At 35.6% G+C, this 15,343-nt stretch overlaps 1 protein-coding gene across 7 annotated transcripts in view; it reads right to left on the bottom strand.

The window, feature by feature from the left end:
• Positions 1-230: 230 nt before the first annotated feature.
• Positions 231-15,343, bottom strand: part of CNOT6 (CCR4-NOT transcription complex subunit 6) — a 33,861-nt gene continuing 18,748 nt past the window's right edge. For 6 of the 7 annotated variants that reach the window (XM_049829320.1, XM_049829324.1, XM_049829322.1 and 3 more), the window contains 9 exons: positions 12,491-12,576; positions 11,376-11,480; positions 11,216-11,284; positions 9,601-9,758; positions 8,935-9,089; positions 7,806-7,960; positions 6,586-6,816; positions 5,011-5,213; positions 231-4,321 (listed from right to left, as the gene is read on the bottom strand). In XM_049829320.1, coding sequence (XP_049685277.1) covers positions 4,109-4,321; positions 5,011-5,213; positions 6,586-6,816; positions 7,806-7,960; positions 8,935-9,089; positions 9,601-9,758; positions 11,216-11,284; positions 11,376-11,480; positions 12,491-12,576 — 1,375 coding nt within the window. In that variant the 3' untranslated portion in view covers positions 231-4,108. The remainder of the gene's footprint in view (positions 4,322-5,010; positions 5,214-6,585; positions 6,817-7,805; positions 7,961-8,934; positions 9,090-9,600; positions 9,759-11,215; positions 11,285-11,375; positions 11,481-12,490; positions 12,577-15,343) is intronic. The other variant, XM_049829319.1, reaches the window with a different exon arrangement.

Consider the following 15,343-nt stretch of genomic DNA (forward strand, 5'->3'; position numbering starts at 1 on the left):
ATCAGGTCTTCACTTTGCAATCCAAACCCAATTGATTCAAGCAGCTTTCTGCTCTGCAGATCTAGAAAGTAGCAGAAAGTAACAGAAAGTACAGGAAGGTCTTTCTGGGATTATCAAAATTCTTACATCCTTCCATTTTACCCTTACCACACTTCACTCACTCTGGCTCTATGTGCAACTCTTCAGGAAAAGCTTTAGGAATTAAGTTAAAATATGAATTAGACTTCAAGAAGGTTTGAAACAGATATTGGATTTATTGGTCAGCTATGAGTAGGAAAATACATTGGTAAAGAAAAAGAAGACCCTGTATATAAATATAATACTAACTAGTTAAAATTTGACCAAGAAGAAAGTTCCACTGAAGAGAACAGTAAAAGCCCTTGTTTACCATCAGACCATATTCAGTTTCCCATTTATCTTATTGAAGAGCTGCCTATAGACAAATGCAACATTCTTTGAGCTTAGTGCAGATAATGTGCTGGTTTTTGTTACATGAATGGTAAACAAGAGTTAGTCCAGTGCATTACACATTATACAGAAGTACTGTGAATAAAGACTAAGATATTCTATTTTAGACACTACTTAAACATACCAAGACACTTAAGTGTTACAAATTTATGCAACCGAAAGAAAAGAATAGCAGTTAACATACTAAAAAAATACTGTGTCCGTCTGGATGAAAAAGGCTTGCTACTTAAGCGGTTAACTGAATTTTTTAAAGTTTTACAGTGTAATTAGGTTCCCCCCCCCAATAGTTTTGTAATTATTTTGTCTTTCATACGGGTTTTGTGTGGTTGACAAAGCAAACCATAAGCTATTTTCTAAGTCCACTCTGAAAAAAACCAACTTGAGAGATTTGCTAGTTACATCAAAGATGCATACATACAATGTTCTTAAAGTCAGTTTTGTCAAATGCTAGCCAAATTTACCTTTTTAATTTTTTTTCAAAGCTGCTAAAAGGACAAAATAATTACAACACACACCAACTTATATGCTCTTCCCCTCCCACCTCGTGTTATGTTAAAAGCAGTAACTTGTGGTATTAGTCTTGTACTCTCATCAATTCCTTTAGTTAAAGGTATATTTCAATTTACATTTTGACACCCAGAATTCTTGGTAAAGGTAAATAAAACTAGACAAGATATGGCTGACTGTACTTTAAGTGGAAAAAAGCCTGGTCTAACCTAAATAAATCCTTTCAACCCCAAGGATGTTCTGTGACTTCCGCTGTATGTGCTTTTACAACAAGAACACTGAAGGTACATTATGGCAACACCCAAAACCACCTCGAATAAAAATATTGCAAATAACCATTTCATGTTAAAAACTATGAAGCAAACATTTTGATTTTGTGAAGACACAGTTTATTGCCTTATTCTATGTTATAGCTGGAAATTGAAACTTTTGAGTTAGGTTTGTTTGACACAAGAATATATTTCCTTCAAAAGATTGTTTGACAAAGTTTATCTCAGCTCTGTTTTGGTGCCATCTGGTCTTTCCCTATATTCAAAATATTTCTCCTTCCTTCAGCCCCCGAGTCATAGCTGCAGTCCAGTTAAAACCCAGTGAAGTCAAAGGAGTGTCTTCATTGTATTCAGTGGGTTTTCGATTGGGACCTGGTGGACTAGTATAAAAGCTGGAGGAAACGGTCATTTAAATGGACCCTTAGACTGTAAGGTGACTAAGCAGGAACAGTTGTGTCTCCAAAAGCACAAGGGGCCATATTTTAATGTGCTGTCATAAATTCAAATATTTTTTAAGACTAAGCAATACAGGAGAACACATACTGGATAAAGCTTAAACCTTTAGAATCTAACAAGTGCACTCAAGCTCCAGCATCTATTAAAGTAAATTATCCCCCTCTAAGAAATACAAAATGAGTAAGTGCTTCCCTTCCCCTTCTGTAAAGCTTTCTGGACTCATTACACAATCCAGATAATCAGAAAAGAAAAATAGTTTGCTCAGTTTGACAAGCTAAATTGGCTCATCATCACTGGAAATTGTCATGATGTACATTACCAAGACATCATTAAGGAAACATGAGTAAAACACCTTTTATTCACACTTTACAAAAAAACCCCAAAAAACAAACAGAAAAAAAATAACACTACGCATTAAGTCTACTACAGCAATACTACCAGCATTTCAATGTACTGATTATAAACTGGACATGTTTGGTGTTTCCACAACTAAAACCAAAACAAAACAACCCCAAGAGATCAGGTCCCAGACAAGGATTCAAGATCAAAATTTCTCCTATTGAAATTTTAAAATGTACATTTTACATATCCGAACTGTTTGTAATTTTTACTTTCAGCTTAAAACAGAACGGTTTGAGCACATGTATGTGCTGACTACTTTTCAATAAAATTTTGAATCATTATTACCAATCCACTCTCTTATATATAAAAATTAACAAATATTTAGAAAGTTTTCTCTTAATGCTCAGTGTCCTTTTGCTTCCCTGCCCGCAGCTGAAACAAAAGCTGTTTAAGACCAAGCTCTCTATCTCAATTTTTATTTTTACATTGATTATTCAAGTTGTATTAGTTTAAGGAGACAATAAATTCTCCCTTTTAGGATACAAATAGACAAGTTAAATTTGAAAGCTGTTATATACTTGGCTTCATGACACAAATGGCACTGAGGGTACACTATAACTTTAGTCTTGCTTGACACTTTAAAATAAGACTTGGTTGGTCACTTTAAAAAAAAAATGATCTGAAGAATTGTCTTTGGGACCTGTATTGAAAATTCATTTATTTTACACTGCTTCATCAATAGAAAACATAGGGTTGGGGTTTTTTTCTTCAAGGAATTATACTTTCTGAAACTGAGGAACACACTTAAACGAAAGAGAATTCACATGATAGTAATTCTTAGTGGGAAAAACGGCACTGTGCAATGACACTGAAAGAAGCAGTGCATGGGTATTAGAAGCTAGAAACTGTGTACCCATAACCTGAACATGTTCAAAAAGTGTGATATTCAATGCTTCACAAAGGAAAAAAAGATGCCACAGCTTATACAAAAGTATCTTCATAAAATTTTCACAAGTGTTAACGTTATTTAAAAAAATAAAAGAGGATGCACAGGATCTCTCTGCATGCACAGGCAGTGCTAGTTGAGAACAAATTTAAGCAGGCACAGTGGAGATAGGACAAGTATTTAAAACAGAAATGAAGAAGCTGTACACAAGTATCCCTAAATTTTACTTCAAAAGTTAGAGATGAGAAAAATATCTGACTGTATACACATCAGCAACAACTTTCAATCCATACAGGTCTACTTATATTCACTGCTTAGCTTATCTGTTCTTCGAGAACTCTATGCTTTTCTTTTTCTTTTTTTTTTTAAATCAGAAATAGAATGTATTCAGTTATCTCTGTAAGATATTAAGATTTTATAAGTTTGGATTTTAAAAGCAACGTTCTCAATTGAACATAAAAAGTAGTACAAAAGGGCTAACGAAACCCTAACAGTGCAAATCATTAGCAGAGAAAACCTGTGACAACCTCTTTTACAAGCTGGCCTTTATAACACATGAAAACAGATAAAAATTTAGCCTTAGTTTACAATACAATCATTTTCCAAATCTGATTTTTCTTTTTTTAAAGTACAAAATCTCATAAATCAGGTTTTCTGTTGTTCATATACAATCAATAAAGGCTAAATTCAAATTCTATATTTTACAAACAAGTCTGAAAAAGGAGGGAGTGAAGTACGGAAGAATGTTCTGTGGATGTTCCTACTGGCCTCAAAAAAGTAGTGCTACAGATAACTGTGCAAAGAGAATATTCTGTATAACAATTCCCTATTTCAAGGCATGAAAACGTCACGTTGGATAAAAGAAACAGGAAGGTTAATTGTAACGTATTAAAGAAAGGTGCAAACGCACCAATCGCTGTCGAACAGTATACAAAGTATATTGGGCTCAGAATTGTGTCTGTTGATAGCACCTGGCTTTTACTATGTCTTTAGCAAATAATTAGATTTAAGATTAAGATTATTAAGAAAAAAAATCCCTGTTGGCCATACCTCACTCCTCTATATTCAGATTTTACAATTGTACAAGTTAGACTGAGGTTACCCTCTAAAATGTACTTGACTACCTCCTGCCAGGGAGATGGATTCCATTTACAGGAGGCAGGAAAGGCAGCAAAAGCTCCAGTTGTGCAAAAAGTGAGAAGTGGTCAGAAGGGATGAGTGGATGCGGACAACCACTTATATTGTTCTCTATTAACCAATGATGATCCAAAGGTCCAAGAATGCCAAGTATGTTTAGCTGAGGTTTAGAGTAGAAGATGTAGTCAATAATACCCTAAAACAACAGAAGAAATAAAATCGATTATTAGTATATATTCTTGACTCAATTTATTCTTCCAAACAAAAGAGCTCAATATTACAAGTAAGTGAAATGCTACCATTCCTTCTCTACAGCACATCATCAACTTAGCAGACTTCTACTCCCTATATCCCATGCGTTGCTCAATATAGATTAGGAAAACAAAAGAAAAGTCCACCCTGTATCGCTTCTGCTATGCTTTTGTGGGTTGTAATTTCCAACCTCCTACATAGCTTCAAATCATATTTATCTGATTTGTGAAGAGGACAAGAGCCATCTTTGTTTCCCCTAGGCAACCGAGCACTGTGAGTTTTCCAGTAGCAACATGGATTATTTCCTTGCAGCTGGCAGCTTAAGTGCCCCTGTTGTACTATTTCATTTAGCTTGGAGTATTAAAACACAAAATACTCCTATTTGCAGGGAAGGTTAACAGCACCCCAACTCTTGCAAATCCATTACAAGCTACTAACAAGAAAAAGGAACATTTGGTTTCTAGGAGACCGAAGTGTTGGGCACTCATTTGCTATGTTTTAAATATAATCTTGGTGAATTTACTGTTAGCTACCCAAACAGATTAACTACTTTGTTAAACAATCCCGTACAGCAAATCACACAGTTAAGCTTCAAAATGGAAAACTTTTCCAAAATATCAGCCAAGTCCTTACCTTGAAGTCAAATGTGTAATTTGTATAAGGCATTAGACCATTCTCATAGGCACTCTTCAACTTGAAACCATGTGTAATTCTTCCATTTGTTGTTCCATTTTTTCCATTACAGCTGAAGTTAGTAAGACTTTCATTGTATCTCAGTTCCTTAAAATCTTTGTGGTTTGTTTCCACTCCACCAGTGCTCAAGTACTCAACAACACCTATTAGGGGAGACGCATGCACACAAGAAGGTATCAACAAGCATTCAGCAAATAAGAGTGCGTAGGTACTTTCAGTCATACATGCAACTTTATGCTTTATATAAGGAAAACCTTAACATATATACAATACAATCAGCAGTAGTTCTTCTAAAATATTGCAAGACAATGTGTATATATATATATATGCCAAGAGCAAATGTCACCTAGAACAAAGAGACATACTTTGATTAGAAAAAACAAGAAGGTTAATAAGGAACAGACTGGGGTTGGGGTGGGGGAAGATGAAAAAATGAAGAAAGTGGAAGTAAAATGCTACAGAGGCTACATAGTCAGCTTCCTACTCTCCTCGTCTCTATGCTCAAGTCCTGGCTTTCAACGTTCTTCAGCTAAAATGTTGCAAAAAAGCCAGTTTTGTAACACTACTTCAAATAAAGATAACTTTAAAGAGGCCACAAAGCCAAATTGACAAGATTTGTGTCTTGGAAACCTAAGACCATGCCTCAATTTCAGAATAGCTGTGTTAAGGTTCTGGAAGGTAAAAGAGGCAATTAGTTGTTCTGAAGACACAATCAGACACATTAACTGGCTGTTGCAATAGCCACTAGGGATACGTGCCTTGCTGAGATCAAGAATCAGATTTCCAGTACTGCTGAGCAGTAACTGCTCCTATCAACTCTAACAGATGTTAAGAGTTGCCAAGCAGAAGCCAGAAGGACGGGGAACCAGGAATGGAGATTATTATATTAAACAACTAGCAGTAAGAAGGAAGGATGGCTCTTGAGTTCAGCACTTCAGCTGGGTGCCTGAGAAAGCCAAGGCAGCAATCACTGAATCTGTTCTTTTCTTGCACTTTATAAAGTTGCCATCAAGTAAAAAGAAATAGTTGTATGTTAGTAACGAACTCTGAAGAATCCCTTTATGGTAGGAGATGTATTGTATTTCAGAAGCCCTAAAACATTTGAGCTGAAGAAAATGATTGTATGGTGGCAACTTTAAAGAGAAGAACCCATCTTCTCACACTTAAAACTAAGAAAACCCCATTATCAGCAACATACTCATGTTTCCAGTTATTTTTGGACGATATTTTCTTCATTTCCATTCCTGTATTGTAAGATAACAATGAAAATGCTTCTGAAAGACCAGACATAGATATACTACTGCATAGGCAATACGGTCACTCACAAAAGAAACAGCTCTATCTTTTCTCTCTTCCTTCTATTTTCTTAGCACCTTCAGAGCTTATGATATCAAACAATGTATTCTCTAAGTTGAAAACTTCTTTAAAAAAGTGAGACCTTAAAATTTAAATTGTTATACACTTGAAACAGTCTTAAAAAAAAAACCAACACCAAAAAAGAAATAGAACTCTTACCAGAGTCTGGTAGAGAATTGAGATCTGCACACAGTACAAGTGGAATGGTTCCAAGTTCTCCCGAAACACCAGGTTTGAGACTACGAGAAGCTTTATCAATAATGTTCTTTACCTCGGACAGGAACATCATAGTCTGAACCAGCTTCACATCAGAATAATCTGGGTCCCAATGCATATGTGCATTAGCTACAAGAACTAGCTGTTTTTCCATCCCAAGATGTGGCTTTCCAGCTAAAATTTAAAATAAATTATTTACCTTACATGGTCAGCAACAGAAAACATTATTATTGAATTTTAAACAAATGTTTGAGGGGAGGAAAAAATAGAATAAAATACCAGTATCACTTGGAAGAGAGTTAATACCATTTAATTTAAGAGGGTCATACAACTCCTCTTACAACTACTAAGTGTTTTAGTTGACATAAAGCACTAGGAATAATTGTATTTCACATTCAAGACCATTAACAGACAGACTATCCTGTTACAGGTAACGCTTATGTGTATCTAAGAATACTGTGAATTAAACATAAATAACAGATAATCCTAATTACAGGCAAATCGTGTTGTTCTAAAAAATTACAACAGTTTTCCTCAGGTTGTGATAGTAAACAGGCACTGCTCGTATCTTATTAGGCAATGAGCTCTGAATTTTAAGTTATCCACATAATAAGCTACTTCTCTTGCTAGAAGTGCTTCTTAAAAGGCTTGTTTGTTAGAATCTGAATCAATAAAATTTCATTTGGATAAATACAACCCAGGTTGAGTAGGTACCCACTGCAATACTTATAAACCCAATTTACATTTCCTAAATTAAGAATGACAGGGCAGAACAAACAGGTTGTGTAAGCATGACAGTGAAGAAAATAACAAGCTAAGATGATGCAGATACATGACCCAGAAACACACAACCAACACCAACTGATTCTTTGATACCTGTATATAACTGCAAAGAAAAAAAAAAAACAAAAAACCAAAAAAACTCAAACTCAAGTCTTTGTATTTTTTAAGCAAAAAGGTGTAAGTGGGGGAAAAAAAATCTTAATCATTTAAGCCATATGACTTTTTCCCCAAATCCTCTTTGGAAATAAATTTGTCAAGAGCATGCAATGTTCAAAGTTATATTTGTCTGTAGAATAGTTTCTCTGGTTTACTGTAACAAAAGGCAAATTTTTCATCTACAAAACAGAATCTATTAAAAAATTAAACTAAATGGGACTTACATGACATTTCTATCAATTCCTTTCGCAGTTCTAACAATACAGCAACTCCAATGTTATCTTTTGTCATAACTCTGTTCAGCATAGCTTCTGAACCTTCTGAGTTTGCCATAGCTAGTTGATTGAACTCAACAGTATGTTTTTGAACCAAAGTAAATCTGGAAGAGAAACATCATATATTTTTTTTCAGCAGCCAGACACAAAAGGAAACATTATAGACAATTCTCCTTTTAATTAAAGCTCAAACACCTTTATGATGTGAAAATCTCAGCCAATCACATAATTTCATAAAATCCTAAACTGAAATGAAAGGATACAGTTTTCCTAGCAATTTTTATATATTTTATACTACCTTAGTTTCAATTAAAAGATTAGAGAGAGAGAGAATGCTTGAGAAACTATAGAAAAGGAATGCTTATTTCTAATTCTGCACCAGATTCTAGTTCAAAGATGCAGGTTTAATAGAGAGGGACTAAATAATTTTTCTAAGCCAAAAGGTATCAAACCTGGCACCTACATTTACTTGTGGACACAAAGGAATGGAAACAGGAGGAGGAAGGGAATTTATCGCCCTTATATCCAAACAGTTGTACAAGTACAATGTGACACAATGAGTAAGTGCTGCAGCTCTTAAATAATGGCTTTTTTTCAGAAGCAAGCAGTGATATTGTGCCTTGTCTTTTGCTTTATCAGAAGGCTAATGTATCAAAAAGTCAATGTCATCTGAGGTCTTATTTCTGCAATTTTGGGGACTATCAATTCCTTTACTCAAAAAAAAAAAAAGCTAGAAAATAAGACACTTCATTTTTTCATTATTAACACCTAATGGTTGGGACACACCCGCTCAACAACTGAAGTATAATTTAGTGAACTCCTAACCTTCATTGCTCTAACAGAATAAAATTTCATCTTAAATAAAACTTCAAGGTAAAATTTTCTATTGCTAGTTATACACAGAATGATTTCTCTCTTATAGACCACTCTTTCTAGCATTAGGAATCCTCTATAAGAAACACTGAATGGCTACAAAAAGGGTGACTAATGCCAAATTGTTGGAGCTATAGCCTGACCTGAGAAATTACGTGAAAGAGAGCAAGACACAATAGAAGGCTCTGCAAAACACATCACTTACTTTTCTGTTTTGAAAAATATTGCACAACCATCAACATGTTTTCTTTCCTGTTCTGACATTGTCCTAGCTCTAGACTTTGGACTGAAGAATCCATTGTAGCCACGTTCTTTCAATTCTACCAGGAAAAAACTGTAGTACTGTTCCGTTTCAACCTCCTATAAAGTTGTAAGACAGCACAGCATGAATGTACTATTATCAAAATACAGAAGACTGATATTATTTAGACTCTTCAGAAGTGTAAATCACTTTCAAATTAGATTTAAGGGGAAAAAAATTGTAAGAATTAAGTACATCAGAGAATGCAAATTTGAGAGCAATATCCCTATTTTAAGAAAATATAAATGAATTTCTGTAATCCCCAGAGTTATGATTATCTCAAGCCTTTTATTTGAAAATGTGTCAATTATAGCCCCACATACACAGGCAGGCACAAAGACACCCCCACGTACATGCCTTTGATCAGCAGCTGCTGGTTCACATTCCAACTGTGTGGGCTGAAAAGCATTCTTTTGATGTCAAGCAACAAATAATGTTCTAAACACCACTTTTTTTTCTTTTGTTTTCAGAAGGTTTTGAAAACAGACCGTTTACTGTAAATACACTTAATGTGTAGAAAACCAGCACATGGGAATAGAAGAAGAAAAGAAAAAATGGTATATCTTTTACCTGAAGACTTATGATGTCAGCATTGCAGCTCAGGATTTCCTGCATAATGGCTTTTTTTCTGTATTCCCAGTTCAATGCCCAAGACGGACAATAGCCATACAGCTGCCGTGTAGCATATTTATCACAAAGTACGTTGTAACACATGACAGAGAACAAGGCTGCAGAACAATAATTTTACTTACACACTGAAACATTTAACAACAACAAAATGCATATACACAATTATGTTCTTCACTTTTGTCTTCTTTATCAATTCATGCTTCACTTCCTTCAACCAAAACACAGCATGCATATCTGTACTAAAAAAAAATTTGTTAGTTCTTCTAGGAAGATAAATTACAAGTTTGGACTTATGGCAGCTGTCTTCTACCATTAAATTTGAAAACAAAACCCAAGACCCCCCTTTATATGGTTAATGCAGTAAATAGCAGACAAACATACTTTATGCTACGTAGTACTCTACTGTGAAAAGCCTAAAACAAGGTAAGTGCATTTGAACACTTACATTTGCTAGCTATACAAAGGTTTGCACACTCTTCTAATAGATTATTTAAAATCTACCTTAATTATTACCACCACGAACTGTAACAGAACCACAGGCAGGGTAAGGATCCTTTCACACAATGAAAAAGTATAGACAAAATAAAACCCCAAATGTTTCCACCTCAAAAAGCTTACAATTCAGGCATAAAGACAAGAAACATCAACTCCCTGTATTAATTTGGAACAGGAGTGATAATGGGACAGTTTGGGGCTACTTGACAGGTAATCCAGCAGCATGCATTTTGGGTTTTGTTTTGTTGGGGTTTGTTTTTTTTTTTGTTTTGTTTTAAAAAGCACTAAGGAACTTGCAGTCCAATGAGATACTTGGAAGCTTATTGGGAGCTCCTCTCAAACATGGAGTACAACTCAGGAAAAAGAAACAAGACAGTTGTTTGAAGATTTAGCAAATTGAGGCAACAATCTTGGGCTGATTGGGTGATCAAAGCCCAGCATTTTGAAAACAAATAGGTGACAGCAAAAGACAAGCTGCATTAACATCATGATATCTGAAGCAACTGCCTTAATAAAATCAATAGGGGAAAGTAATGTACATCAGTCCTGAAAGAGAGGACACTGCAATAATTGAGAAATACACTAAGATTTTTGGTGTGCAGGTAAATAGAAAAGGCTATATTTTAGACAATTCATGGAGAAAAATTAGTAAACAATTAAACATGACCTGAAACCCAACAGCAAGACAAGTGCCGAGTCAAAGATGCTACATTGGTTATTTAAAAGAAAATTCTACATTTTTGGGAAATTATGCTCATGTTCTTCCATTTTCTTATTCTTCAACAAATGTTCAATTAAGCCTGTTATAATTAAACTATTTAACTAATTGTGGACAGCAGTTTCAATTCCTGTGAGGAGGATGTTAATTAAAAAGAAATTACTTTATAGTAAGAGAAGGGTAAATCTAAAACAGGTCTTCCAATTGAGATAGAACTACTTGAGCTGACTGGTCAGCACTGCACATATGATTGGTTAATTTAAGCATCAAGAATTTTTCAACAGATAGTAAAGATTCACAGCTTTTACAACGGGGGGGGGGGGGGGGGAAGTGTTACAGTACCTGTTGGTCTTGTACGGTCTGGTTCTTGCAACATAATCCAAGATCTTGGAGGTGGTTGTTCCGTTGAAACTATGGGAACATTTTAAAGTAGAGATACGACAAATGATAATCACATTTATTTTGCACAGCAGAAATAAATGTTTTAAGAATGATCACTTACTTCTTTTTGCAGTACCTGCCAAATTATCAAGCAAGTAGTTCAGTAGCCTTCGCGTCCCGTCTGGTTCCTGATAAAGGTTCAGAATATCCTGTGTAAGTGGATTTCCTGCAAACAGATTTACAGAAATATCGAATAAAATACACAGAACCATTATGAACTTAAGTATCAGTGTTTAAAGCTGGCATCTCTGAGAAAAGATACTGCATCTACTATAAACTACTTAGTTGTTTCAGATCTCAGGTCTTCAATCCCACAAAACACTAGACATGTGAATAGCTCTCATGAAGTTAACCACATTCTCTCCCGTGTCTTGTCTTCTAACAGACAGCCCAAGGGTGGTCACTGGATCTAACAGTATTGAAGAACTGGTGCGGTACAACACGCAGGCAGAGCTGAGGAGGCCACACACAGGAGCCATCTCTGCTCGCTTTGCTCGACGCAAGTGAAACATCCACTATCAGTTTATTTGCCAGTCATATCTTGAGTAGAGAGTCTACCATTTGCCAAACATGTAAGAAGACTACAGAAGTTTTCACGGACAATGCACATTGCAATTATCCAGTTTTAAGGAGGAGAAAAACAGACCTTTGAGACTTAACAGTGTTTAGAGGTATTGTATCACTCAGTGCTCCTGGTTTTATGATACAAGTTCCCCCGAGGTCAGCAGTTTTATAGCTAGAATCCATACAGTTCAGAGAAAAAAAAAAAAAAAAGAATTGGAGAGAGATTTAAATTGCTGCTTGAATAAACAGCACAGTACCCTACAGCAGTACAAATCAAGTTCCCTTTTGGGTTGGAGTTGAATACCTACAGTTAACTGCAGACTACTACTTAGTTAAAGCAGCACTGTATTCAACTCCTATGCAGTCAGCAGCAAGCTTCCGCTCACTCTGAGGAAAGAGAAGCAAACCTCTTTATATAAGGAGTGCTTTGCCAAACTTGTTCTTTTTCCTTTTTTAAATAATCCCTCAATAACAATATTTATAAAGGCAGAGTAAGTAGCTACATCTGGGATTGCTATTCAGTAATGTTTTATGAACTAGCAGTCTACAGCCATTGTATCTCAGAAGTGATATCATTAAACAAGCACGGATACCAAGAAAAAGTAGCAATACCTTTCAGACCCAAAGTCTGTAACTGGAACAGTTTTCCCAGCTCAAAAGGTAAAACTCGTAACAGGTTGTTATTTAAATGTAGTTCCCTGTAGACAGAGCAAGAATCACATAGGGCTGAAAACAGACCAACGTTTGTCTTCAGCAGTATAGTACAAGAAGTTTAACGAACAGACAAACAATATACTAGCAAACCACAATATTGAAAAACTCAAAGACTAAACAGCAATAGTTAGGGAAATCCTGCTGTACTGAAACACACACATACAGACAAAATACACATTACGTTGAAGTACAGAGGAAAGTAGCTGTTTGATGAGTTCATCTTAAAAAGTCAGAAGTTTTGTAAACATTACCAATAATTACTTTAATAACTACAAGTTGAAGCAGCAACAGCTCTGACAAACAAGACCATGAAATAGTTCAGCTATGATTAAAGGTGAAATAAAGCGAAATTATATCCCAGAAAACAAATAAGCAAAAAATCCAGGATCATGGCAGTATGATTAGAGCTACGACATTACCATGTAATAGTAATTTACGATAGTAATTTTCTGTTGGTTTTGTTGGTTTTTCGTGGGGTTTTTTTTTCATAATTTCCGTGTTGAGACAAAATACGTGCTTTTTAACTTACAAAACCAATATGCAGACAGGAACAGAATTCATGTCCTGAATTCCGATATCCCAACAAACTGGGCAGAGAAAATGGACTTGTCAGGAGCTTTTCACTTAAATGCAGTCCCACCTAAGCAGCGAAGACTTTCCTCACCATATTCAATATAAAGTTGCTACTTTAAAGTGTTTCCAACTTGGAGCCTGGAGACTTGAAAAGTATTTTGGGGCAACAAAAAAGGGAAAAAAAATTTTTAATATAAACCCCCACAGACAAAAGCACATATTTTAGAGAGAAACTCAGAAGCCCACTGTGTCTGTCATTGTAGGGTTTCTAAGTATGAAGGAAGCACATGACAGGTAGAAAAGAGGATGGGAGTGTTAAAAAAAATAATCAACATCTCCACTAATTCTCAGCACTTCCATAGACATCTGAGATTTAAATCGCTATTATTTTTAAGGATGATATTCTATATGACATTATAAAGCTACTAGTTTATTCGTTTGGAAGGTACTTTTTCCTCTAAGAGTTTTTCAAAGCACTGCTGAAGTCTAAAAAAAAAGTTATGTAGAATTACAAAAAAATATACTAAATTCTTCTAGAAGAAAAACACCAAGCTGGAAGAATGGCACAGTAGTAGGTATCATTACACTTTCTCTCTTGGATGAAAGAATTATTTTCTCTAATGATCCTTGACTCCGTGGAACCTGCCCCTCTATAACAGCAAAGGGGATCACAGCAAATCCCGCTAGTTCTTTCAAGCGTATCAAGCGAATCTGTTTTACAGCTGAGCTTTCCAAGATAACATGTTTGAGTGTTTTTCTCTTCTTTCCACAAAGATCAGAAATCTTACTGCTTTGATACCTCTTTCTTCAAGTACCTGCAGTAAAAAGGGAGATGCAAGGAGCCTTCGGCAAGCTTTGCCGTACAGACCAAACCCAGAGCTCCAGACGTGGGAGCTGGAAGACCTGTTATCAGTTCTCAAGTGGGAGAGCACAAATGATTTCTCTGGCTCAGGATATCAGCAATGCCCAGTGTTGAATCACCATTTGTTTGAACAACTTCCCAGAAGCTGCTGAGCACTATCACATAGGATGCACTTATGGGTTTTTCTTCACTTTCGCCCCATTGAAAAGAAATCATGAATCAGCTGCAATTACTGAGGACAGAGACAGCGCAGTGGATTAACACACTAGCTTTTCACATCTAGAGATCTGGATTCAAGTGTTATCAGGAGAGACCTGGGACTTGGAAGAGCTGAAGCTTCATAGAATCAGCCAGAATAAACTGGGAAAAGTGTTGGGAAGAAGGCGTAGGTCTTTTGACACTACTGATGACTATAAACTGCTAAGCTAACTCCACGCCATAAGTATTACATTTACAACAATATTTTAAAAGACTGATAAAAATAAAAGGTTGCTAATGAAGTACAAAGATGAATTTGAGAATATTCCAGTAAATTTAGGGTTGCTACTTCACAATACCCAAGGAGTGAATAAAGGGGGGAAGAAACCTGTTAATAGTAACTGCTTTTAATTAAAATAGTAATGCAAAGCTTTCTTTAGAACAGACTACTTCACAGCTGAAAACAACTATACAACACACTGCAAAACAGAACTGCCAATTATGCTCTAAAAAGCAAGGTCCCTTTGCTCAGCCTCCAAGGTTGAGACTTTAACTCCTTTGGAATTTGAGTTTTTAGTACCAATTTGATCAGCTAGTTGAATCCTCCCCAACAGAGAGGACTTTTCTAAAGTAGAAGAAAATGCAATGACTGATACTTCTATGGGCAGACTTGCTTTGCTTCCAGTTTCATTAGAACTGTGCTAGCAGTCCATTTCTCTATTGTCTTCTTCTTTACTTCTAATAACATTCTAGTTACTTCTAGACTCAGTTTTTTCTGGATTTAAGAAAGCTGTCCACAAATGTCTTCAAAATTAAAAGCAATGAAGGCAATTACCGGTAACTGTCCAATAAACCTAAGATAAGGCTCTTCCTTTGGGTCAAAGGCAAAAGAATGTTGCCTGTAAATATCTACTCTTATACAAGTAATTTATATATTTACATAAAAGTGTTTTTACAAAGTTAAATGCTGCAGCCTTAATTATAATCTAAATAGGCATCACTATTCATGCTTCACTTCCAAAAGGAGGTATCATTCCAGGCAAACTTTGCTCATCTTGGCACTGTAAAATCAAGAGGAAAAAACCCGTGCATTCAGAACATTTTTTTTCCCTCCTCCC

This window comes from Accipiter gentilis, chromosome 26, assembly GCF_929443795.1.
Source record: "Accipiter gentilis chromosome 26, bAccGen1.1, whole genome shotgun sequence".
NCBI lineage: Eukaryota > Metazoa > Chordata > Aves > Accipitriformes > Accipitridae > Astur > Astur gentilis.